Source organism: Lacerta agilis, chromosome 4, assembly GCF_009819535.1.
Source record: "Lacerta agilis isolate rLacAgi1 chromosome 4, rLacAgi1.pri, whole genome shotgun sequence".
Classification (NCBI taxonomy): Eukaryota; Metazoa; Chordata; class Lepidosauria; order Squamata; family Lacertidae; genus Lacerta; species Lacerta agilis.
The window spans coordinates 6,176,937-6,203,576 of record NC_046315.1 but is presented as its reverse complement, the minus strand read 5'-3'; the positions used below and the strand labels follow the sequence as shown (position 1 = coordinate 6,203,576).

Genomic DNA, 26,640 nt, shown 5'->3' with positions numbered 1-26,640 from the left:
AGGGAGCCGGCGTTTGTCCGCAGACAGTTTTTCCGGATCATGTGGCCAACATGAAGCAGCTTCTGGCAAAACCAGAGCAGCGCACGGAAACGCCGTTTACCTTCCTGCCAGAGCGGTACCTATTTATCTACTTGCACTTTGATGTGCTTTCGAACTGCTAGGTTGGCAGGAGCTGGGACAGAACAACGGGAGCTCACCCCGTCACAGGGATTCGAACTGCCGACCTTCTGATCAGCAAGCTCTAGGCTCAGTGGTTTAGACCACAGCGCCACAGAGTTGAGGTCTATGGGGTGTTAGGGGAGTGGGGTACCTCTGGTGGGTGCTCCTTTGGGTTTGACCACCTTTATTAAAATTTATTGGGTTTTTCAAATTAAAATTTAAACAGAGATACGGTATATCATACATAAATCATAGAAATAAGATTCCAAGGAATCTCCTGGACTTCCACCCTCCCCTTTGTGGGTCCTATTATTAATTCTTTCCTCTCACATCTTTTATGATAATCCAAAACCTTTGCCTCTTCCGCTATGTCCAGAATTCAACCTTAAACTACAAGTGATATTCCAATCCTACTAATGATTTTAACTGAAGAAGTGTGCATGCACATGAAAGCTTATACCCAGAACAAACTTAGTTGGTCTCTAAGGTGCTACTGGAAATTGACATTTCCCCCCAATGATTTTAACTGTTTACAATGGTCTTTAAGTTATAAATTTTCCCCATTCCTTGTTAAAATGTTAGTCTTCCTGATTTCTGACTCTTCCGGTCATTTTAGCCATTTCAGCATAGTCCATCAACTTCATCCGCCATTCTTCTCTGGTGGGAACTTTTATCTTCTTTCCATCTCTGGGCCAGTAACATCTGTGCAGCATACATAAATAGTCTGTTCTGCTCGTTTGGGATTTCAATTTGTCTACCTTTGGTCCCCACCCTGCACTCAGCTATCACCTGTGGCTTCTAGAAGCTGTCAGCAGGCGACAGCGGCTACAGCCCGGGAAACGGCTTCCACTGGCCTGCTAAACCAGGTGAGGGTAGCCGATGGGTCTCACACCCTCAGTGAGTTAGACACTTCACCTGCATGCAAAGATGGACTCCAGCTGATGGAGAGTTGGGTATGTTGGAGAGAGTCGGGTATGTGTAGCCTGGAAAAGAGAAGACCTGAGTGGAGATACGTTAGCCACCTTCAAATATCTAATGCAGAGCTTTCAAAATACTTCATGCTGGCAACACGCTTTTTAGACAGGCATCATTTTGCGGCACAGCAATTCAATTTTACTAGCAAACTGGAGGTTAAACTAACCCCTTCCCAGCCCTGGAAGGAGTGCGGGGAGCATCTGTGTGACACACCTACACACTGCAGCCAACACATGGATGTGTTGCGACAGTTTGGAAAGCTCTGGTCTAAAGGACTGGCACATGGAAGATGGAGAAAGCTTGTTTTCTCCTGCTCTGGAGGGTAGGACTTGAACCCATGGCTTATAAGAAAGGAGATCCTGACTAAACACCAGGAAGAATTTTCTGATGGTAAGAGCTGCTCAACAGTGGAACGGACTTCTTCTGGAGGTGGGTGGGCTCTTCTTCCTTGGAGGTTTTAAAGTAGAGGATGGATGGCCATCAGGGATGATTTAGCTGAGATTCTTGCATTACAGGGGGTTGTACTAGACCACCCTTGGGGTCCGTTCCAACTCTACAATTCTATAACTACAAAGTTAGTTAATGATGCTTCCTTCCTCCACTATTTGCCTGATGCAGGTTGCCTTTTTTGTCCCAGGTTTCTCCTCCCAACAGGAAGCTGGGTCTTAAAATTTTTTGTCTCCAAGGGACCACAGTTGTACAGCCTTTTTTAGGGTTGCCCTATTTCAAAAAGTAACATTGTTGAGCGTTTTTGGGGAAACCAGCCCCCCAAATAGTTATTTTAAGCTTTTTAAGAAGACTGATCGCCAAAGAATTGATGCTTTTGAATTATGGTGCTGGAGGAGACCCTTAAGAGTCCCATGGACTGCAAAAAAGATCATACTTATCCATCCTTAAAGAAATCAGCCCTGAGTGCTCACTGGAAGGGCAGATCCTGAAGCTTAGGTTCCAATACTTTGGCCACCTCATGAGAAGAGAAGACTCCCTGGAAAAGACCCTGATGTTGGGAAAGATGGAGGGCACAAAGAGAAGGGGACGACAGAGGATGAGATGGTTGGACATTGTTCTCGAAGCGACTAGCATGAGTTTGGCCAAACTGTGGGAGGCAGTGAAAGATAGGCGTGCCTGGCGTGCTCTGGTCCGTGGGGTCACGAAGAGTCGGACACGACTGAAGAACAACAACAACAACAAAGCTTTTTGAGCTGTTTCCGCTGCTGTTTTTCCATCGCGTTGCCATACATTCCCTGACATTTGGCCAATTCAGCAAAATCCCCCCACGCCATTTTTACAGCCTAAAACCAGGGCATGTCAGGAATTTTCCTGACGTATGGCAGGGCTAGCCTTTTTGATCTTTGTAGGTCATTTCAGAGTCCTCGCTAAGGCATTCAAAGTTGTTTTAATCCATCCAGGAAACTTGGAAGTTCAAGCCTCATGCGACCCCCTCCTTTGATTGCTTATTTTAACCCCAGGTAGCTTCCCCCTCCTCCCTTCTCCCTCTGTTTCCTTGCCACCTTTCCATTGTTGTTATTTTCCTCTGGTTAGCAGGAACCTCAAGGGGACGTGAAGTCATGTGTTCTCCCTCTTCTATTTTTGGAACTGTCTTGGGAGCCTTATAAGAAACCCAAGTTGCTTATACAACACAGGACTCAAAGGTGACCTACAAAGGCTTGCCTATCTTCACAACCAACCTGTCCTCATTCACTGATGCAAATAGATAACAAAGGGCAACTTGCTACCTAGGAATCTTGAGGCAAACTATCTACCCAAGGATTTGCGCATTCTGAGAATGTTGGTTTAGGGCTGGTCTACAGTTCCTCTTGTCCTGCTGCTTTCTCCCAGGGAAAACTGCTCCTTAGCACTCAGTCGGAGCAAAAAGGCAATTCAGGTTTTTCATGGATTGCTGTATGTTCCAATTTAGAGCTAAAGAGCAGGTTTTCACTGGGAAAGGACTAGGGCAAGGGGGAAATCACTTGGACCCATGCCTAAAATGCACGAGTCAAGCACAAAACTGCTCAGTCCGTGCTTCCTAGGCATGGGACAAGCAGAGGTGTGGTAGGTCCAATAAGGGCTGTTCCACCTCCCACTCTGCCATGCCCACTTACCCCATAAAATGCCAGGTGTGGATGGGTAAAGCCTAGGCTGCAAAGGAACAATTGAAAGCTTTGAAGCATGCTCTTGAATGTCGCTTTCCCAGCAGGGCTTGCCTTTGGCTCCTTTAAAATTCAGCAAATTGATTGCAAGCCTGATAGAATTGGTGCAGAGGAACGCTTTTCTTTTGCAAACCAGCCTTTGCGGTAGACTCTGTTGCCTTGATCCAAGCTCTTGGGTCATGACGATACCAGGAAACCCACTCCTTCTCTCTCCTTGGAACAAGTAAGAGTGACAGAGTGACTCCTCCATTCTCTCTCTCTCTCTCTTATCATCTCCATTTCCTAAATCTCACCTTTGGTTTGCCCTTGCATGGCCCAGACTCGTGCCACCTTCCTCATATTTTGGACCACAACTCCCATCAACTCCAGTCAAGTTGGCCAATGGAGGGCATCAGGCTGGCCAAAGCTTCCTGGATGCATCTGTGCTTCCATTTCAGACTGTCTGTCCCTTAATGTCATTCTTTATACAGCAATAGTAGATTTCCAGCCTCCGATCTATCGCTGTCCGTATCATCGAAACAAGTTAAGTGTAAACTGTTGTTCTGGGCAGAATGGGCTTAAAAAAACCCTCTTCTGTACTGTTCTCAAAATATGTCACCAGGGTTATGTATGTAGACATGTTTGTTGGCATGTACAGGTGAAACTCGAAAAATCAGAATATCGTGGAAAGGTTCGTTTCTTTCAGTAATTCAACTTAAAAGGTGAAACTAATATATGAGATAGACTCATGACATGCAAAGCGAGATATGTCAAACCTCTATTTGTTACAATTGTGATGATTATGGCGTACAGCTGATGAGAACCCCAAATTAACAATCTTTAACTTTGGGATTTTCATCAGCTGTACGCAATAATCATCACAATTATAACAAGCAAAGGCTTGACATATCTCACTTTGCATGTCATGAATCTATCTCATATATTAAACTCCAGTAGCTAATGAAAGTAATTGCTTACATAAATGGACTTTCCCACGATATTCTAATTTTTCAAGTTTCACCTGTAATGTATGATTAGGGACAGATGCAGACTTGGGAACTTCCTCCCAGATCTGCTCTTTCCTTTTTAAAGATTGAAAGCCAGTGGACAGATTTTGAAATAAATTGACTTAAGTGCATGTGTATCATCTTGAGCTGAAGACGTGTCTGTGGCTTCAAGAGTAAATCCAGCCTAGCGTGTGTCCCCCCCACCCGAAGATTACGCTGTGGAAATACACAAGTGACAGAGTATGCAAAAATAGAAATTGCACTCATCTGTCTTCCTGTTGTTCTTTTGTGAACACCAGCCTTTAGGGCTTCTAATAACAGGTTGAGAAGTTTGCTGGTGGCTTGCAAATGTGGAGCTTTGAAGTAGGAGGTGAACGCTGGAATAGATTGCCAGAGAGCCATCAGTGCCCTGAAAAACTGCAGTCTTTGTTGCAGGGTGGATTTGATTTAAATCATGATTTAAATCACTAGTCAGTAAGCCTTGATTTAAATCACAGTTTTCTACATAAAGACTAATTCTTGCTGGTATAACTTTAATATGCAAGTAGATGAAGATTTTTAGAATAACAACTTTTCATATTAGTTTTTGTTGACATTTTAAGGATATTTTTCTTTTCTTCCCTCTCCTCCTCCATCCCACTAGGCCTTCTTCCTGGGAAAGGAATCCCTTTTAAAACAGTCGCCTGTGCTTATCAGGTAAGGTGAATAACGTTGAAGCAAACATGATAGCCTATGTTGAACAAATTTATTCTTGTCGGTACGGTGGTAGCAGTAAAATAACCAAAATAGGTCAGGGATTGTGGCCTGGTCTTAAGGCATGTCTACACTGGAGGAGCAGCCTTATGTCCTCATTTGGGGCTTTATTCCACAGTCAGATTTAGAACCAGGGAAAAGGGAGGAAACGACCCACCCTGACCCTCTGTCTGTTTACTCAGAATTAAGTCCATTTTGATGTTTTATTTTTTTAGATTGATTGATTGCATTTATATTCCACCTTTCTTCCAAGGCATCCAGTGTGGTCTACAGTTTTAAAATACCCTATTTTTTCCATGTATTAGACGCCCCCATGCACAAGACGCCCCCCCTATTTTTGGGGACTCCAGTTTAAGAAAATGGAGGGAGATGGCCAAGTCCTTTTTTGGGGAAGGGTTGCACAGAGTTGGGGGGGGGAATGCCGAAAATCACTCACCATACTGACAAGCGCTGCCTCTCGCACACGTCAAAAAAGCCATAAACAGTCTGCTGAATTGCAACCAGCAGCCGGCAAGTGCAAAAACCATTGACGCAGCAGCAGCCAACCCCAAGCAGCCCTTGCCGCAGCCACCAATCACCCCCTCCAATCACCGCTGACAACTTCCTGCTCGCTGCTGCAACCAGTCGCCAGTCCCCCCTCTGCACTATCCATGTATAGGGCGAGCCCCAATTTTTAACACTCTTTTCAATAATAAAAACCCTAGTCTTATACACAGAAAAGTACGGTACTTTGATTAATAGGACTTACTTCTAAGTACAGTCATACCTTGTTTTTCGAACAGCTTAGTTCTCAGACGTTTTGGCTCCCGAACGCCACAAAGTGACTGTTCCAGTTTGCGAACTATTTTTGGAAGCCAAACGTCCAACAGGGCTTCTGCGGCTTCCGATTGGCTGCAGGAGCTTCCTGCAGACAATCGGAAGCCGCGCTTTGGTTTCCGAACGTTTTGGAAGCCGAACAGACTTCCGGAATGGATTCCGTTCGACTTCCGAGGTACGACTGTATGTACACTTGGCTTTTGAGGCCAGCGACTTCCTACTGAGAATCTTTTTGCTTGTTTCATCAGCCACCTGTGCTGACTCCAAAATCCCCAGTCCTGATCAACGGGGAACACAGGAAGCTGTTTTATACAGAGTCAGGCCAGTGGTCCATCCAGCTCAGCATTTTCTAGAGTGACTGGCAGTGGCTTTCCAGGGTTTTCGGCAGGGGTCATTCCAAGACACTGGAGATTGAAACAGGAACCTTTTGTGTCTAAAGCAGATGCTCTATCCCAGGCATAGGCAAGCTTCGGCCCTCCAGATGTTTTGGACTACAATTCCCATCATCCCTGACCACTGGTCCTGTTAGCTAGGGATCATGGGAGTTGTAGGCCAAAACATCTGGAGGGCCGAAGGTTGCCTATGCCTGTTCTATCCTATCTGCAGGCAACACCTTGTGGGCCCTTCCCTAACATGCAGTTTTGTCATTACAGTTACGCTTAAGAAGGTGCCAAATGTCAGCCTTAAGAAAGTTTCGAAACACGAAACACGTGCATGTGGGCGAAGGAAGTCACATGGGTGTTTGGGTATAAGGGGAGGTAGTTGCAGGGTTAGATGTGGGGAATTTGCAGAAATAATATATTCATGTTATGCACAATGTTGAAGGTTCCAGTTACAGGTGGGTAGCCGTGTTGGTCTGCCATAGTCGAAACAAAATAGAAAATTCTTTCTGTTGAAGGTGTATGGCAATTCACATGTAATGTGAATTAATTGAAAATAAAGCAAAATTAAAAATAAAATAAAATAAAATGGACACAGACAGTAAAAACAGAAAGAAAGTTTCAAAACATTTTGCAGACGGAGATATCAAGAGCCTGTAATGACGAACGTTCTTCTTTTTCTTTAGTCTTGCCTTAAAAACGTCCAGAAGGAATCCTGTATGTTCCATAGGTAAGAATTGATTTTCAGGAACTTCTGTGCCAGTAGCCTGAGTGCTGTGCTCTGCTTTGTTGAGTGGAAGTTATAATTCCCCCCTCTCGTGTAGAGAGGCACCCTGAGAATGGACAGAGCAGGCCTTCCCCTGATAGCATTCACATCAACATTAATAATGACGAGAAATGCTAATACATTGCTAGACTAGCCTTTCACCATCCGGTGTCCTCCCAGATGTTTTAGACTACAACTCCCATCAGCCCCAGCCAGTGTTGGTTGAGACTGATGGGAACTGTAGTCCCAACACCTAGGAGATTGTTGAAGGCTAGTCTAGCACATGTTAGCATAATGATGGTTTGAATGTTTTGCTACATGTGATACCGACAAATCTTCCCAAGTTCTTGCCTGCTGGTTTGCAACCTAAACGTTTCTCATATGAACAATTGATTCAAGAGTAGGGGTGCACACCCTCTTTCTAACAGCAGTCTGTAGAAGAAGAAGAAGAAGAAGAAGAGTTTGGATTTGATACCCCGCTTTATCACTACCCGAAGGAGTCTCAAAGCAGCTCACATTCTCCTTTCCCTTCCTCCCCCACAACAAACACTCTGTGAGGTGAGTGGGGCTGAGAGACTTCAGAGAAGTGTGACTAGCCCAAGGTCACCCAGGAGCTGCATGTGGAGGAGCGGAGACACGAACCCGGTTCCCCAGATTACGAGTCTACCACTCTTAACCGCTACACCACACTGGCTCTCCTCTTTCCTCACTTGATCTCCTTGTTTAGTGAAAACTGGAGCTGAAGCATACTAGCTGCTTGATCCTGTGCATGTTTACTTGTACATTAATCACAGGGTGGATAAAAATCAATTAAATTTATAAAAAAAATCAAAAAAATCGGATTTCTTTAATTTAAATCGGATTTTTTAAAATAAAATGCTTTTGGAGAAAAAATCTTTCTAAATACAGTTTTCTATTTAAGTTTCATTATATTCCAAAGGCTATTCATCAGGAAATAAGGATTTAAGTTTTTCATGTGTGCTAAAACTCAGTTTAAAAAAAAAAGTTTAACCACATCAGTTAACAAATATAGATACATATACTATAATGTTATTGTTTTAGTTAAATAAATTGTTTCAGTTGTTATTAAGGAAATGTTTATTTTTCTTCTTTCAATAAAGTACAGCGGAAAAGTTGTCCAAATATAAACAGTTAACTTATTAAACCTCACAATAATTTCATAATTATCTGTCTATGTATTTCTAAGAGTATAACCAAATGAGTAATTTTTTGATATAACTGTAAAAACTACTCTGAAAATTTATTGTTCCAAAAATGAAACCTTCACCTGTTTGTAAATATGCAAGAATGAGTCTTTCTGTAAAAAAAAAAAAAGATTTACATCAAGCCTTACTGACTAGTGATTTTAAATTGTGATTTAAATTGATTTGATTTAAATCAAATCCACCCTGATTAATCATCTTGAGCTGGGGTTTTGAATGAACATGCATTGGATAGGATTGCAAAGGGCTTGTTAAAGCAAATAGCCTTCAGATACCCATCCACTCTCCCTCTCTTTCTATGTCCTTGGGACCTCTCCCCAGTGCCCAGTGTCTTTGCTCCTTAACGCAGCTGCTACGAGCACCTGAGCAGTGGCGGAGGAAACCTCCGCGCTGCCTGGGGCGGCGCACGGAGGCACCCCCCTGGGGGCAAGGCATTCTGATGTCCGGACACATGTTGGGACGGGCCGCGCATGCACAGTCCATTGGCCCAGCGCTGCTGCTCCTGCGACAACTAGGAGGTCCACCGGGTGGGCAGCGACTTGTGGGCTGCCCCGTCTGTGCTGCTTTACGGACGGGGCGGCCCGCCCAGTTGCCGCGGGAGCAGTGGTGCCGACTCGGATGCAGTGTGCATGCCCAGAATTTCTGGGCATGCGCCGTGCATCCCTCCCAGTGCTGTTGCTCCCACGGCGACCAGGGGAGCCGGCGGGCGAGCGGCGGCTCGTGGGGCTGCCCCGTCCGTCTGTGGATCAGCATGGACGGGGTGCCAGGCAGCGGGGAGTGGCAGGAGGGGCCGCCAAGTGTCACCCCCCTCCCCTGGAACCCGGGACGGAGCGCCCCCTACGCCCCGTCCTTCCTACTCCACTGCACTTGGGCGATGCTGCGCAGCTGCTGCCGACCCATTGTGACACCTGTGGCTCATTTGTGGTTTCTTTTGAGCAGTCGGAGAGAAGAAGGACACAGAAAGCAGCAGCTCCCGCACCCGCCTGCCACTGTCTTTCAGGAAAACGTGTTTGCCGTGGTGATGTTCTCACCAAGGAACCCCCAATTTGCTGGGTTCCTTGGAGCGCAGTTCAAAAAGTGCTTGGCAAGTGGGTTTAAGGTTTCTGAAGGGACCTAACTGTGTCTGTTTTGTTTTCCAAAGGTAGCACGCTGCTGGACTGCCCCAGGCACTACAGGTCCCAGCCTACTCATCGCATTGGCCGGTTCAAATACCTGCTCCCCAAAGAGGTAAGCTCCTCTGATCTTGGACTCTGCTGATTGGGCAGTTTCTTGAAAGAAAAAAAACCAGAGATTGATGGGGAAACCTTCAGTGTAAACCAGGGTCAGCAAACTTTTTCAGCAGGGGGCCGGTCCACTGTCCATCAGACCTTGTGGGGGGGCCTGACTATATTTTGAAAAAAAATATGAACGAATTCCTATGCCCCAAAAATAACCCAGAGATGCATTTTAAATAAAAGGACACATTCTACTCATGTAAAAACACCAGGCAGGCCCCACCAATAACCCAGAGATGCATTTTAAATAAAACACGCTGATTCCCAGACTGTCCGCGGGCTGGATTTAGAAGGCGATTGGGCCGCATCTGGCCCCCGGGCCTTAGTTTGGGGACCCCTGGTGTAAACCATTTGATGTGGATTGGTGGAGTTGAAGAGCGCCTGTTGTATTTCCCTCCCAAAATATTTTTATTGATTTTGATGCTAAGAATTAATAAAAAGAAGGAAAAACAGAAGGTGTAGACCAGAAAACATCACATGCCTGGAAGGACAAAAGTGCGGCACAGCTCCAGAGGAATAATAACTTACTGACAAATGCAAGGATTTCTTTTTCAAATGGCAAAGATACATAAAAATAACAGTATCTACCACCACCACTATTTAATTTGTTTGCTGCCTTTCCATAGATAAAACCATGCTCAGGGCGCCTAACAACATGAAAAGATTTCCACAATTACAAACCTAACAAAAGCAGTCCTAAGCAAGAAATGGAACACATCAAAAAGTACACAGCCATCACTGAACAGTTCCCACGTAAATCAGTATAAGATCTAAAAATAAAGATCCAAAAAATTAATATCAATAGCAGCAGCAACCAAAATCCAGATCTCTTCAGCTTTTGCAGCTGGAGTCAGTCCGGACCCCGCCCTCCCAGGCCGGGTTGGAAAAGGCCAGCAAGGAGCAGGTCTTTGAAGACTCACAGCCTAGTGAGCTTGTTGTATTTCTTTTTATAGCACGAGAATGGACGTGGTACACTTTGTTCACTCCTTGGAGGGAAGGAGTTTATTAATCTGAAACTATTAATACATTATTCTTGTCCATTTCACTGTTTTCCCGCTGCACTGAGTTGTTTAAATCATTGACAACAGAGGGGGGAGCGCTGTTGTCCCCCTTGCAGGTTTCCCACAAGCGTCTGGTCGGCCCCTGTGAGAACAGGATGGTGGACTTAGGTGGACCATTGGCCAAATCCAGCAGACTGTTCATATGTTCATATCCGTGTAGCAAACTGCATACACAAAATATATGGGCAGAGCAATCCTAAGCCGAGCGCTTTGGGATTGATCTCACTGAAAAGTGGCATAGAGATACAATCAAGGGGCTACCTTTGAAGGTGACCCGGAAACTGCAATTAATCCAGAATGCGCCAGCTAGACTGGTGACTGGGAGTGGCCGCCGGGACCACATAACACCGGTCCTGAGAGATCTACATTGGCTCTCAGTATGTTTCCGAGCACAGTTCAAAGTGTGTTGGTGCTGACCTTTAAAGCCCTAAACGGCCTCGGTCCTGTATACCTGAAGGAGCGTCTCCACCCCCATCATTCAGCCCGGACACTGAGATCCAGCACCGAGGGCCTTCTGGCGGTTCCCTCACTGCGTGAAGCAAAGCTACAGGGAACCAGGCAGAGGGCCTTCTCGGTAGTGGCGACCGCACTGTGGAACGCCCTCCCATCACAGGTCAAGGAGATAAACAACTACCTGACATTCAGAAAATACCTGAAGGCAGCCCTTTTCAGGGAAGTTTTTAATGTGTGATATTTTTGTATCTGATTTTTGTTGGAAGCCACCCAGAGTGGCTGGGGAAATCCAGCCAGATGGGCGGGGTACAAATAATAAATATTATATTATATTATTATTATTATAACAATTGCCACGATCACCAGACACTGGAGAGACCTATCAGGAGTCAGCATGGACCAGTGGTACCAAATAGTATGGGAAACAGCCTTGCTAGAAAAATTAACCAATAAGCTGAAACTGGCACGGGGACAAATAGAAGACGACGCCTTCACCCCGGTATGGCTCCCTTTTATCACACACACAGCCCAACAAGACAATGACAAAAATCCACCAACAGCATACAAATCAATATGGCTAACCTGATCAAAAACACTCACCCACCCCACTCACACAGGAAACCAAAGACCACCACAGCCAACCACAAATGAACAATCACACCCTAGGCCAACCCCAACCTCTCTCACCATCAAAGGAACGCAAGCGAACAACAGAGAACCTGCACAAGCAACGCTGACATCAAACCCTACATATATCAAGTACAAGTGAAACTCGAAAAATTAGAATATCGTGGAAAAGTCCATTAATGGAAGCAATTGTTTTCATTAGCTACTGGAGTTTAATATATGAGATAGACCCATGACATGCAAAACAAGATATGTCAAGCCTTTGTTTGTTGTAATTGTGATGATTATGGCGTACAGCTGATGAAAACCCCAAAGCTGAAATTGTTAATTTGGGGTTCTCATCAGCTGTACGCCATAATCATCACAATTATAACAAATAAAGGCTTGACATATCTCGCTTTGCATGTCATGAGTCTATCTCATATATTAGTTTCACCTTTTAAGTTGAATTACTGAAAGAAATGAACCTTTCCACAATATTTTAATTTTTCGAGTTTCACCTGTAAAATAGAAACATCGTCACCCGACCCCCCATCTTCCCCCCCATCCACCTCTTTCCCCCTTTTCTTCCTAATGTCTCAACAAATGAAACTGACTTGCAAAAATGTTACATAAAAAAAAAAATTCGAGAGAGAGAGACATGGCACACACTTTTGTAAATCAAGTAAATCTTTAATAAAAATACTTTAAAAACAAACAATTGCCACAGTCCCAAGCCTTGCTGCTCACCCTGACCAAGATAAAATACAAAACCGTGTATATCACTGGAAGAATAGCATAAACGTGAAACTAAACTGACAATATCTTAATGCAAAGGGCATTTATAAATATTTCATCAGAGGCTAACCTAAATATGCTTTAAATCATAAAGTGCTAGTACAAAGTGCAATTACAAAGTGCAAAAATACAAAGTGCCATATAATGTTCAGTATAATGATGAAGATGGTATAGCAAATGTCTATCAGACCAAGATGGCAGGTGAGGGTTATTTTTTTCTCTCTCTCTTCCTCCTTTGCTGCACCAGCTCCAGATTGGCACTTCTGCCTGACTCTAGACGCCCTCCAGTAGCAGAAAAGAAAAGGGATGTTAGGATCACACTCGAAGTAGCACAAATTGAGTTGTGTGCCGTTACCGAGCAGCGGCACAGATGGAGAGGCACTCTGGAACATTTTAGAGCACGAGAAATCTGAAAGGGGAGGCCTTTGCAATTTGGAAAGATAATGAACCAATCATTCATCCGGGCGGAATGTCTTGAAGGCAAGAAGTTGAAATAGGAGCAGTTTGTCCTAGCTTGTCAAGAGCCGGGAAAGATTTTAATTGTTCCAAGACAATTTCGACTCTTCCCCACCCGCTCTGGCCCCAGTACGAGGAATCAGCTGAACATAAGAAGCGCCTGCTGGATCAGGCCAATGGTTCATCTAGTCCAGCATCCAATTTTCACAGTTGGCCAACCAGATGCCTGTGGGAAACCAGCAAACAGGATTCGAACCCAGGAGCCACACTCTCCCCTCCTGTGGTTTCCAGCAACTGGTATTCATTGCTGCCCCTGACTGTGGAGGCAAAGCATAGCCATTATGGCTAGTAGCCATCAGTAGCCCTCTAATCCTTTTTTAAAGCCTTCCAAATCTGCCTCCTGCGAGAGGCAGTTCCATAGTTTAACTATGCGCTGTGTGAAGAAGCCCATCCTTTTATCTGTCCTGAACCTTCCAGCCTTCAGCCACAGAGCCAGTGTGGTGTAGTGGTTAAGAGCGGTGGACTCGTAATCTGGGGAACCGGCTTCGCTTCCCCTCTCCTCCACATGCAGCTGCTGGGTGACCTTGGGCCAGTCACACTTCTCTGAAGTCTCTCAGCCCCACTCACCTCACAGAGTGTTTGTTGTGGGGGAGGAAGGGAAAGGAGATTGTCAGCCGCTTTGAGACTCCTTCGGGTAGTGATAAAGTGGGATATCAAATCCAAACTCCTCCTCTTCTTCTTTGTTGGAGGAAGTTCCAGCGTTAGGAGGGAGAAAAGCTCCCCTTGATCCATTTTCTCCATGCCATGCTTCAGTTAGATCCTTTTACACTTGCGGGTGTCCCCAGCTGCGTTTGAGAGAATTCTGCTTCTTTCTTCTCAGGCTTCCAAGAGAAGGAGGGACCGAGTCCAAATGAAGGAGATTGACCCTGGGACAGAATACGAGTATGGAGTCTTGAACATCGTCATGACTGGTTACGACATGACCTTGGTCGAGCACTATGCGCAGTACGTCCACAAGCTCTGCAACCGACACTCCATCAAAGTGGAGGAAAGGTATAGATATCGGCTGGATCCCTGCCTGTGATCCACAGTGAGATCACACTTGCTTTGTCTTGTGTGGTTGAATGTTGGGGGCGGCCAAGCCTGGGGCCTTCCAGATAGTGGGACTCCTGACCACATGCAGAGTGCGTTCTCCCTCCAGGTCCGGAGGCAGCTGCGGGACCAGCTTGCAGGATATTTATACTTTTCAAAATATAGTCCAGCCCCCCACAAGGTCTGAGGGACAGTGGACCGGCCCCCTGATGAAAAAGTTTGCTGACCCCAGGCTTGGAGGGTCACAGGTTCTCTGCCTTGTATGGGCATTAGGACAACCTTTCCGGTGGAGCTGTCATCAGTGCAGGCTGGGAGATTGCTTATTTCAACGGCTAAAGTGGGGATTTCAACCCAGGTCTCCCAGGTCCTAGTCGGACACTCTAACCACTAAGCCACACTGGCTCTTCTCACGGACCTGGATTCAACTCCCCACTCGCCAGGCGGCCCTGGGCCAGTCACTGCACCTCCAGGTTGTTGCGGGGATAAAATGGAGAGGGAAGAGAGAATCATGTGACTGACACTTTGAGCTCTTCGGAGGAAAGATAATGTGTCTAACCAACCTGGCCCACTGCCCTCCAGCACCCCCCCTCAAAAAAGTGGCCTTTTGTAGCATCCATGTGGCTTTTTCTATCCTCCATTTCCTCTAAGCTGGCAGTCACGTTGCCATAAGAGCAAGAGTCTCTGCTAAACGAAATGGTACCTTTGCATTCCTGTGTTAATCCCAGGATGAATTCCTTCCCTTTGATTCCCAACCCTAGAGAGGAGATTGCTGAGCAAACAGCAGAGTTGATAACCATCACCAGGATCAAAACAAAATAAAAAATAAATAAAATCCTTCCAGTAGCACCTTAGAGACCAACTAAGTTTGTTCTTGGTATGAGCTTTCGTGTGCATGCACACTTCTTCAGATACACTGAAGCAGAAGTCCCCAGACCCTTATATATAGTGAGAAAGTGGGAAGGGTACGACTCAGAAGGGTGGTGGGAATGGGTGATCGGCTGATGGGTGTGGAAAACCTGTTGATGACTGTTAACGACTGCAATTAGTCTAAAAGGAAAAAGCAAGGGGTGAGATGGCTAAAGATAGCTTTGTCACGTAGAATGAGATAAGAATCCAATGTCTTTGTTCAGACCAGGTCTCTCCGTGGTTTTAAGTTTGGTAATAAGTTGCAATTCAGCAACTTCTCTTTCTAGTCTATTTCTGAAATTCCTTTGTATTAAGACAGCTACTTTGAGATCTTGTATAGAATGTCCTGGGAGATTGAAGTGTTCTCCTACTGGTTTCTCTGTCTTGTGATTCCTGATATCAGATTTATGTCCATTTATCCTGGCTTAGTGCAGTACTCGTGAAAAGGATCTAGGGGTCTTGGTGGACCATAAGCAGTTCGCCCAGGCTTCCAGCTGCCGAGGGGGTAATTCGCGAGGTGTGTCACACATAAGAGGGACAGGTTTGTAACAAAGGAGGTGCAGGACTATCGGATCAAAGGTCATGATGACGCCTTTGCTTGATCATTCAATACGTGGGAAGAGGAAACTGCAAAACGGAAAAAGCCAAATTGCTGAGTTAAGAGTTTAGAAGCGTGAAGAATCTTAATTATTCTCAGAGGATTTGTCACTGGAGGAGACCCCATAATGCCACAGGGCATTCCCACCTTTGTTGTCCAAGTGGCCACCTAAATGTATTTCATCTGCTTAACCTGCTGCGATTTGTCCTGATGATATGTCTGCATTCTTTGGTTCTCATGCAACTGAAAAAATCATCGCCGGATTGCCTCTGTAGCATGTATTCACACACACTCCCTGCCCCCACCTCCAAAATTGGATTCAAATCTGCTGGGATCCTACCATCCACTCTTTCCCACCACTTCAGTGCTTACTTTCCGAATTCTGCTTGACCAATCAGGCTGGCCCTCTTTCTCCCCCACCCCTCCACGGCACCGATGCTTCCTGCTGATACAAAAAACTGGCGAGGATATTGGTGTGAAAGAGAAGAAAATACCTTTAGTAGGCACTCAGAATCCACAAATGTACTGTGGTGTCTAGGTCCATGAAACACCGTATGATCTTTGAGGAAGAAGGGATTGCCTTCCATTGTAGTATTCTGAAATCTGTTGGGGGTGTTTTTTGTTTTTAAAATCTCTTGTACTCTATTTTGGACATCTTAGAAAAGACTGGAGGGTTATGTTCAGCTTCTCTGTGCTGGCCCTGGGGGTTCGTCTGTGAAGCAGGGTCAAAGTCCAGTCTGAGGTCCAGGAGTCCAACAGGGGGTCAATCCGGCAGGGTGCAAAGCAGGAAGTAGGGCAAGGTACAGGTCAGGAACAGGCATGAGGACACAGGCAGGCACACGTTAGCAACTGTGTTGCTCACGCAACTTGGGGCTGGGGCTGGGGCTGGCTGGCCTTTATCTGCCCCAAGGCTTAGAGCAGCCCCGATCCTCCGGTGACTCGCCTCTCCTTCTGGCCTGGAGGCGAGCACTCCTCCTGCAGGAACTTAGTTCCCTTCACCTCTCTGCCCTGAGCCTCCGCAGCTCAGGAGAGGCTGGTGGGTTACCGGACCCAGGGGCAGCCTCAGCTTCCTCTGATGGGGCTGAGAGTGGGGCACCTGCAGGCAATGGGTCCTCCATCAGGAGCCAGAGCAGACTCCGCTGATGCCTGCACCTTAGGATCCAGCACAGGTGAGGACCCTTTAGTTTGCCCTAGCCCCGGCTCAGCTGGTTCTGGAGGCGGGGAATCCTGTGCAGGCTGGGGTCCCTCAGGTTTAGCATCCGAGTCTGAATCCCAGGCCATCATACACACTCTCTCACTCTCTCTCTCTCTCTATATATATCTTCTGTGCTCTTCCAGTTGTGTTTATGAACCTCTTTCCCCCCTGCCCTGCCCAGGGTTCAGAGACAAAGGCTCCGTTCACCCTCCGAGCTTGACCTTTTCCCTACGCTTGGCTCTTTGAAAATCCCAGGAGCTGATCAGATCTAGCTGGCTTTGTTCTGCCCGCAACGAAACACCTCCCAAAAGTAGGGCGAGAAGATATCTTTAGAGGAATGTGCGGAACGGGCTTTTTAAAGGGGGTAGATAAAATCGGAATGAAGGCTAGGCTGGATTGTGAGATGGAAAATAGGAAGCTGCCTGCTATATAGAGAGAGTTAGACCTTTGGTCCATCTAGCTTAGAGTTTTGTACATTGATTGGCAGCAGCTCTCCAGGGTTGTCAGACGAGACACGTTCCCAGACCTTCCTCGAAATGCCAGAAATTGAGCCCCCCCCCCCCCGCCGCCCTGATTGTGGTTGATTTGTAAGTGTTTTACCCGGTCCTTTAAATTGCGTTTTTATTTTTTTGCAGAATGTGCATTGGAAGGCATTGGTGCAGTAGGACAATGTGACCGGAGAGGAAAATGGATGGGCAGGGCTCAGAATCTGTTACCTCTTGAATGCTAGACATATTTTCAAACTTCTCTCTCCATAAGAATGAAAGCTAGAAGTGTCTCGTGTCTTCAAATTATGTGCTTGGTGTCACTTTTCTGCATGGATCGCACACATTAACAGCCCCCCCCCCACTTTCCCCCCAGTTCGCAAACAGCGGAAGCTTGCTTGAGCCAATTGCAGCCTGTGCATTGAGCTAACTGCACATTGATGTTTATTCCTTTGATGTGACCTTTCCAGGTGAACAGTACATGCGCTGTTGTTACCTCGCCTCACACATCCCTGCTGGGCAACTGTGCTCCTCAATAGAGGCACTACTGAGAGTACTGGATACCCCAGAGGTGCACCTAGTGTGGAAAAGGAACTGGGCTTTTAGTGTTGCAGCTCCAGGCCTTTGGAATGAGTTACCAGCCAATTGCCCAGCATTGTGATGTTTAGACATCTACTGAATATGTTTTTCTTAAAGGAGGCTTTCCCTGTGTTATGACCCCGTCACTTATGGCATATTAATCATACATCTGCAGGAACAGTTTTATTGTAAAGCTGGTAAAAATGGTACCACTTGCTTATAGAATTTGCATTTTTTTGGGGTATTTCATCTTATTTTTATCTTTTTCTGCAACACTTTGATTGCCTCACTCAGTAAATCAGTCTGTAAATTTGTAAAGTAATAAATAAACCCCAGACACCGTTTTTTTTAAGATGGCAGGAGATTCGCCATCTTAGAATTGGAACTTTCACTTCAAGTCAAGTTCCTAGGCATTACTGCTGTGGAGAGAGCATGTTCAGATTGTTTAAACCGGAGGGGAAGTTGCTCAGGGTATCTGGGTTTAGTTTAGCTTTCCTTCTCCAGGGCTACTAGAGAGAGAGACACTTTATATAAAATGTATGCAGATGTGCATTGTTTTTGCAAATTGCAAAAAAAATTCAAGCTTTCTCAGCATCAAATTTTAATGAACTTTCTCCCGGTTGAAGCCCACTCGGGGAACTTCAGAGCTCAACGGGGATGTTGCTCTGTCTCATGAAGCGACCCAACCGAGCGCTCTTGTGTCTCCTGCAGCACACTGGTTATCTTGAAAATAAACCTATGGGGCACGCACTTGCTTTCTCTTGCATTACACCCACCCCACGAGACCTGTAAACAAATACGCCTTGCCGGTTTTTGCAGAAAACCATTTTCAATGCAGATTTCCCGATTCCGCTGGCACAGAGGTAGGAGTTTAGCGCCAGCAGGCCTCATTAACGCAGGCGGCTGTGCTCCATTTAACGAAGGCAGCCGATCTTGTCTGCATCGCTAATTTGTCACGAAGGCTGCCTCTCAGGAGCCTCGCTCCCTGGGGCTGGACGTTCGGTTCTTTCTGCTGAATAGTGCAAAAGTATCTCTTTCTCTCACTCACCCCTTTCGTGCCTGGGGAGTGCTGATAACTGAGCTGCTGTTTCCACAGCTATGCGATGCCCACCAAGACCATGGAGGTGATGCTGATGCAGGAGCAAGGCTCCAAGATGCACCTGGATGCTGTTCTTACAACCCACCAACGTGTTGTTCAGGTAGGAGGTCTCGCCTGCCCGATTTCCTCTTCGTTTTTTTAATAGTATGGTAACATCTTTAATTCCTCCTCACTCAGTGAGGAGGAATTAAAGAACCTTTTAATGAGGGTGATAGAGGAGAGCACAAAATATGGTCTGAAGCTCAACATCCAAAAAACTAAGATCATGGCCACTGGTCCCATCACCTTCTGGCAAATAGAAGGGGAAGAAATGGAGGCAGTGAGAGATTTCACTTTCTTGGGTTCCATGATCACTGCAGATGGTGACAGCAGTCACGAAATTAGAAGACGCCAGCTTCTTGGGAGAAAAGCAATGACAAACCTAGACAGCATCTTAAAAAGCAGAGGCATCACCTTGCCGACAAAGGTCCGTATAGTTAAAGCTATGGTTTTCCCAGTAGTAATGTACGGAAGTGAGAGCTGGACCATAAAGAAGGCTGATCGCCGAAGAATTGATGCTTTTGAATTATGGTGCTGGAGGAGACTCTTGAGAGTCCCGTGGACTGCAAAAAGATCAAACTTATCCATCCTTAAAGAAATCAGCCCTGAGTGCTCACTGGAAGGGCAGATCCTGAAGTTGAGGCTCCAGTACTTTGGCCACCTCATGAGAAGAGAAGACTCCCTAGAAAAGACCCTGATGTTGGGAAAGATGGAGGGCACAAGGAGAAGGGGACGACAGAGGATGAGATGGTTGGACAGTGTTCTCGAAGCGACTGGCATGAGTTTGGCCAAACTGCGGGAAGCAGTGAAGGATAGGGGTGCCTGGCGTGCTCTGGTCCATGGGGTCACGAACAGTCGGACACGACTGAACAACAACATGGTGACATCATGTTGCCTGGCAGTCTTTCAGCTGAGTTCCCTGTGACATCTTTGGCGTACACTAAAAACAACAGGGGCAGTGTTGAAGAGGCAGTCATTTTAAAGCCCCACCGCTACACCTTGATCATCTTGGTGGAACTCCTCTGCACACATTCCAGTAGCGGGTAGTGGAGCTGGCGCTGTGGTCTAAGCCACTGAGCCTCTTGGGCTTGCTGATTGGAAGGTCGGTGGTTCGAATCCCCGCGACGGGGTGAGCTCCCATTGCTCTGTCCCTGCTCCTGCCAACCTAGCAGTTCAAAAGCACGTCAAGGTACAAGTAGATAAATAGGTACCGCTCCGGCGGGAAGGTAAACGGCGTTTCCGTGCTCTCTGGTTTCCATCACGGTGTTCTGTTGCAACAGAAGCGGGGGAGGGGGGTTCCGCCATATCATTTTTATTAATTTTACAATACTTTCCTTTACAACCTCTCCTCTTGTATTATACATTTTGGCTTTTTTAGGGCCATGACTTCCTTCAAACCTTCCTTAGGATTTTCAATCTTTCATTTCAAATTTCTGCATTTTCACTACTTAACCATTGCTTTCAAATCAGAAGTATCTCTGCAATGATTTTTATACCTTTCCTTACAAAGCTTCTTGCAGCCCTACCAACGTATTTAATTGACTACAATTGTCTTTCAAATAATTTACAAATTTAGTCCAATGCTGGATGAACTTCTAGTCTCTCTGTTCTCAGATTCTTCCCGTCATTTTAGCCAGTTCCGCATACTCCAATAACTTCAGTTGCCATTCTTCCTTTGTCGGTAATTCCTCGTTTCCACTTCTGTGCTAATAAAATTCTTGCTGCGGTTGTTGCATATAGAAAAAGCTTAATATTTTGTCTGTCAATGTCTGTACCTACAATTCCTAGTAGAAAAGCTTCCGGTTTTTTAATATATGTATATTTCAACATTTTCTTAATTTCATTATATATCATATCCCAGAAGCATTTCACTTTCTTACATTCCCACCACATATGATAAAAGGTAACTTACTTTTCTTTACATTTCCAGCATATATTGGTACTTGTTCTGTACATTTTTGCTAGTTTTACTGCGGTCAAATACCACTGGTACATCATTTTCATATAATTTTCTTTCAATAAAAAAACATGCCGTAAATTTCAGGTCTATTTTCCACAGCCTCTCCCAGTCTGTCATTTGTATACTATGTCCCACATCTTTCACCCATTATATCATCACAAATTTGACCTGTTCATTGTTTCCCATTCCAGGAGAAAATTATACATTTTCAACCATTATTTAATGGTTTTATTCTAAAATCTCTCTTTGAAATCTTAATAACTGATAACTAAAACCTTTCTTTTTATCAATTTTATTAAAATATTTAATTGATGATACCGTAACCAACCTGTTACTAGTTCTCTCACCTCTTCAAAAATTTTTAATTTTACCTGGTTTTCTACCTCAGTTAAAAGCTCCCTATATGTTGGCCAATTGGTCCTCATATTCACTTTCTTCAAAGGTACTGCTTCTAACGGGAGAAAGACACCATTGTTCTAATAAGCCTTTATACTTTCCCCACACTTTTAAAAAATTGATTTTCTTATTATATGATTCTTGTGTACTTTCACCTTATCATAATGCTGTTTGCTGATAACATAACAGGCCCAGTTTTTTTTAAGGGGGGGGGTTGCTCTCTTTCCCTTCCCCTGCAATGATCCATTCTGCTTCTCCCCCCCCCTTCCCCTTCAGATCAGCGGATTGAGTGCTGCATTCGCTCCTATTCTCTTGGAAATCATTCAGAATAATCAGCCGGAAGGAGTCCATCTGTTAGTGAAAGAGGTATGTGGATTCTTACTGAAGCATTCAGGTTTAGCATTGTGGCTCCTGGCTTTTAAACTACAGTGGATGCGCGCTTGCAACCCGCAGTGCCTGTAACCCTCTGCGCACACGAGGGCTGCGATCCGGCGCCTCTGCGCATGTGCAAAGTGTGACTTAGGGCTTCTGCGCATGCACGAGTGCTGAAACCCGGATTTAACCTGTTCCGGTACTTCCGGGTTCGGCACGGTGTGCAGCCCGAAAACACACAGCCTGAAGCAGCCGTAACCCGAGGTATGACTGTATTGTTAAAAAGCAGGTTCTGAGAACTGCTCCAGGACACACACACACCCTCTCTCATGTGCATCCTCCCTCCCTCCTGAATTTGGTAGCTGGACACGTCTTTGGAATAAACTCCTCAGCAGCCATGATAAAGAGCCTCCCTCTTCAGACGCAGTTTACCTTGGAATACCGGGTGCTGGAGACAAATAACCAAGGAGGGCTGTTGTCGCCGTGCCCTGTTTGTGGGGTTCCCGGATACACCTGCCTGCCCATTGCTAGGAGGAGGGATGCCAGACCTGATGGACCTTTTGCTGAGACCCAGCAGGGCTCATGACTTCTTGAGACAAGCTTCACAGCAGATTTGAACCTTGGTGTCTTTACTGCCTGGTCCCTTTTGCACCACAGGAAATTTGTTCCAGAACAAACGAGGGGGAAGTTTAAACCTAATGGTTGCGATTGCGATGGTAATGGAAATGACCAGAATCAAGCAAAATACAGTGGTACTTTGGTTCTCGAACTTAATCCTTTCTGGAAGTCCGTTCCTAAACATTCCAAAACCTAGGCCTGCTTTCCCATAGAAAGTAATGCAAATGGATTGATCCGTTCCAGGCTGTTGAAAAACTACCACTAAAACGCTTCTCCCCACCGCCCCAATCATCACAATCTTTCGAGATCTCTTTCTGTCTCCCACTTCAAAGCAGCTGGGCTGCAGAGCACTGCCAGGAAATTCCCTTATTCCGAATAGGATTCCTCGCAAGAAAAGGGAACAGTTGATAGCTATGGCCGGGACGCTTCTCACCCGCCCAACCAGTGCGATCTCTCTAAAAGCGGAAGCGCAACACTAAAAACGGAAGCTCAGGAAACGTCCGACTTCCCAAAAAAAAAAATCGAGAACCGGAACGCTCACTTCCGGGTTTGCGGCGTTCGGGTTCTAAGTTGTTCGTGAACTAGGCTGTTCGAGAACCAAGGTACCACTGTAGGCAAATTACCACGCACCACACGTATTTGCATACTTTGGCTCTGAGCACAGAATTTGAGGGCATCATTGATTTTACAATGTATTCTCAATCCTACATGGCCGCCCATATCCTGATGCTCAGCGTTTTATTCTCAGTATAGCTGCCCAGTTTTGCAAGGCCTCCTCAGCCCCTTGGGAAGGCTGCACGAGGCCTTGACCCATAGGACAACCGAGTAGTTTTGCACAGCTCCCTCTTGTTCCAATGTGGCTCATGCAGAACTTTCCCAGGGAGATTGCGCTCTCTAGATCTTTTTTTTGTGTTTCGTTATTCATTACTCACTCTCTCTCCAAGAAATTGCCTGCATCATTTTTGCCTCGAAAGCCTTTCTGCTCCGAAGCCCAGCTCCGTAATGGTGCGTCCTCCTCCTCTATTTCATTCTCAATTTATGCACCATCAGGCACCCATTACTGAGTAAATCCCAGGCAGCAACCTGAAGCAGACCCATGAGTGCTCAGGAAGAGAAAGGCTGCCTTTAGTACCCATATTTTCCAGCGTATAAGACGACTGGGCGTATAAGATGACCCCCAACTTTTCCAGTTAAAATATAGAATTTGAGATATACTCGACCGCAGATTCTCCACCTGGCATATAAGACGACCCCCGGCTTTTGATAAGATGTTCCTGGATTAAAAAGTAGTCTTATACGCCAGAATATACAGTATCTCTGGGGAGAAGATCTGCTCAACAGGGAAGTCTGAGCTGAGAAGTGTGCAGGCAGCATGCCCAGGATGGTTTCGTTCTGCTGCCTGCAAGAGGGGGACAATATCCTTGAGGGCATTCCGCATAGAGCTGGAAGGGACCTTAAGGGTCAACTAGTCCAACCCCTGCAATGCAGGCATGAGATTTGGGGCAAATGATGAACTGTTACATGGTGGGGGTGTACGTTTCCCTGCCTCTTCCTAGGAAACGGCATGCAGGAAAGGCTAACTGTAAACAGTGGATGAACAGCTTTTGGCTGTGCGTGGAAAAACACAGCAGCGAGAACAAAGAATGCAATTCTTCCTTGCTTACTCGGCCCTCTTTGTAGCTATACTGGGGTGGTCATATTCCAAAGAGCAAAAACCCGGACACCCCCCATCATTGGGGAACCCCCCCCCCATCCCACATCTCAATTGCTTGCCCCATCCTTTAGGGTTGCCGGAGGCAGGGAAGGGGCTGTGGGAGCTGGCAAACGCAAGAGAAAGAGAGAGCAACATTGGAGGGCACTAGTGAGGGAGGCGGCTGGTATGAGCCAGCCCTGCGCATAGAAAGAAATCATGATTTCAGCAAGAAATCACCCCGTTGCCATACATCCGGGTTTCCCCGGACATTTTGCCGAGTTCCGAAAATTCCCCCAGGCGCCATTTTCAGGAGCGGAATCCCGGATATGTCTGGGAAAACCAGGACGTATGGCAGTCCTAGCTATCCTCTGTCTAAAATTTAAGGATTTGGCATGAGGAGGGAAATATGTTTTCAAGAAGCTTTAAACTAGGGATCTCCCGGCACCAACTTGCATGGCTTTAGTTACAGGTAGATAGCCTTGTTGGTCTGCCATAGTCAAAACAAAATGAAAAATGAAAAATCCTTCCAGTAGCACCTTAGAGACCAACTAAGTTTGTGTTTGGTATGAGCTTTCGTGTGCATGCACACTTCTTCAGATACACTGAAACGGAGGTCACCAGACCCTTATATATAGTGAGAGAGTGAGGAGGGGAATTACTCAGAATGATGGTGGGAATTTTTTCTTTGAAAGAGGATTAGACAAATTCATGGAGGGAGCTATTGATAGCTACTAGCTGTAATGGCCTCACTCTGCCTCCACAGGTGAAGGCAGAAATCCTTCTGAATACCAGTTGCTGGAAACCCCAGGAGGGGAGAGTGTTGCTCTTGTGATCGAATCCTGTTGGCTGGTTTCCCACAGGCATCTGGTTGGACGCTTTGAGCACAGGTTGACTTTAGGGCTGCCATACGTCCGGGTCTTCCCGCATACGTCCAGGCAGGAAAATGACATCCAGGCAGATTTTCAGCAAATCGGCAAAATGTCGGACATATGGCAAGGGAAGGGGAAAGATTAATTCCCCCCCCCAAAAAAAAAAATCAGTTATAAATTCAGAAAATATATTTCTCAACAAATATGTCCAGATTTTCACTTTGGGCAATATGTCAACCGTAGCTTTTTACAAACCTGCATTGACATCAGAGGTCTGCTGTCTTATTTCAGCCCCAAAAGTTTGCCTTGAAAGTGTGTGAAGAGTAAGCATCTCCCTCGGAAACTCTTCTTGCCACTTGCTTGTCTCCTTTTGAAGTTAGTAGTCATACAGACATCCCACCAGATGTCAAAGAGGAAACCAACTACCAGACTTTTAGGAGACATCTGAAGGCAGCCCTGTTTAGGGAAGCTTTTAATGTTTAATAGATTATTGTATTTTAACATTCTGTTGGAAGCTGCCCAGAGTGGCTGGGGAATAAATAATATATTTATATTATTATTATTATTATTATTATTATTATTATTATTATTATACATCATGTTACGGCCGCTGTGGGTTGCGTTCATCACGGGATCCGAACGCACTGAACCCAGAAGTACCGGGACGGGTTACTACCTGGTTTGGCGCTTCACACAGCATGCGCAGATTCGGCACTTCAGGTTGCAGACCTTTCAGGTTGCGAACGGGGCTCCGGAACGGATCCCGTTCGCAACCAGAGGTACCACTGTAGTGGTAGTTGCGATGAACAGCAAACCTTTCTAGTTAGCATTTTGAGAAATGGTTTCCTCCTTCGTGCTCTCTTTCCCAAACGTCAAGCATAGCCACCTTTCTGGGGTCTCCAGCTGACCCTGCTAATATCTATAACGTCCTGCTGTTGCTGTTTTCCCCTCTACAGCACACAGAGGAAGACTTCAAGGTTCGGCTGAAGGCACGTCCAGAACTGGAGGAGCTGCTTTCTCAAATGAGCTGAGTCAAGCACATTACAAATATCCGTTTTACATCAGGGTTTGTGGCTGATCCTGGTCGACCTTTTCGCAACGTTCCACAACACGGTGGAAGTGGACCTCGGTGTTTGCTGCAAAAGCCAACGCTGTCACAATGAGTCTTTGTTTTCGTAATAAATGTTGGAATCTTTATGGCGTGCTTCTGCGGTGTGCTGTAACACGAGGCAATTTCTGCTGCTGGAGTTAAGCAAAAGCTCATTGCGTCACCTGTACCAATTTAGACTTCTGCTTACAGAATCTGGAAACAGAATCCTCAGGGTTTCTGGGTAGAGTACTGGCAATTCAGCACTCTTTACAGGGCAGGCCCAACCAGTTTATTGAGTTTGTCTGTGTTTGTATTGAGTTTGTGTGTGTTGTGTGTATTAAGGTGTTATCAAGACCTGAGCTGTAATGTGCTTCCTGAGCTGGGCTGCCGCTCTCACGTCTGGTGGAGGACCTGTCCCATCCTGTTGTGAAGAAATATTCAGCTTCTGGCAGTGTTAGAAACTGGGATAGAAAAGCAATTCCCCACATGGCTCCTGGAACCTGGGTTGTGGGCACCGAAGCAAACTGTCCAGTAGTGTAGCCTCGAAGACAACATCTGGATTTTGAAATCAACACAAATAGAGCTCTCTAGCAGATTTCGTCCCCATTCTGTGAATTGGTCTTAAAAGGAGTTTCGTGTGCATATACAACAACCGTCTGACCTGCCCTAAACTATTTCCACTGCCCCCCCTCAAATCCAGTTGAACGTTAATTCTAGACTCCTGAGCAATTATCAAATCCAGTGTGGGACGGGGCAGGATTCATGAATGCCAACTAAGCAGTCTGGTTCAGGA

The 26,640-nt window shown here is 45.8% G+C and overlaps 2 protein-coding genes across 2 annotated transcripts in view; one reads left to right on the top strand and one right to left on the bottom strand.

Moving 5' to 3' along the window:
• Window positions 1–26,640, bottom strand: part of LOC117045139 — a 415,311-nt gene that overhangs the window by 133,398 nt on the left and 255,273 nt on the right. The gene's annotated exons all lie outside the window — the stretch shown is intronic.
• Window positions 1,039–25,952, top strand: MRPL48 (mitochondrial ribosomal protein L48). The gene is made up of 8 exons (XM_033145798.1): window positions 1,039–1,056; window positions 4,914–4,966; window positions 6,906–6,949; window positions 9,350–9,435; window positions 13,737–13,909; window positions 18,808–18,910; window positions 21,482–21,571; window positions 25,714–25,952. The coding sequence occupies exons 1-8, from the start codon at window positions 1,039–1,041 to the stop codon at window positions 25,786–25,788; spliced, it is 642 nt and encodes a 213-aa protein (XP_033001689.1). The 3' UTR covers window positions 25,789–25,952.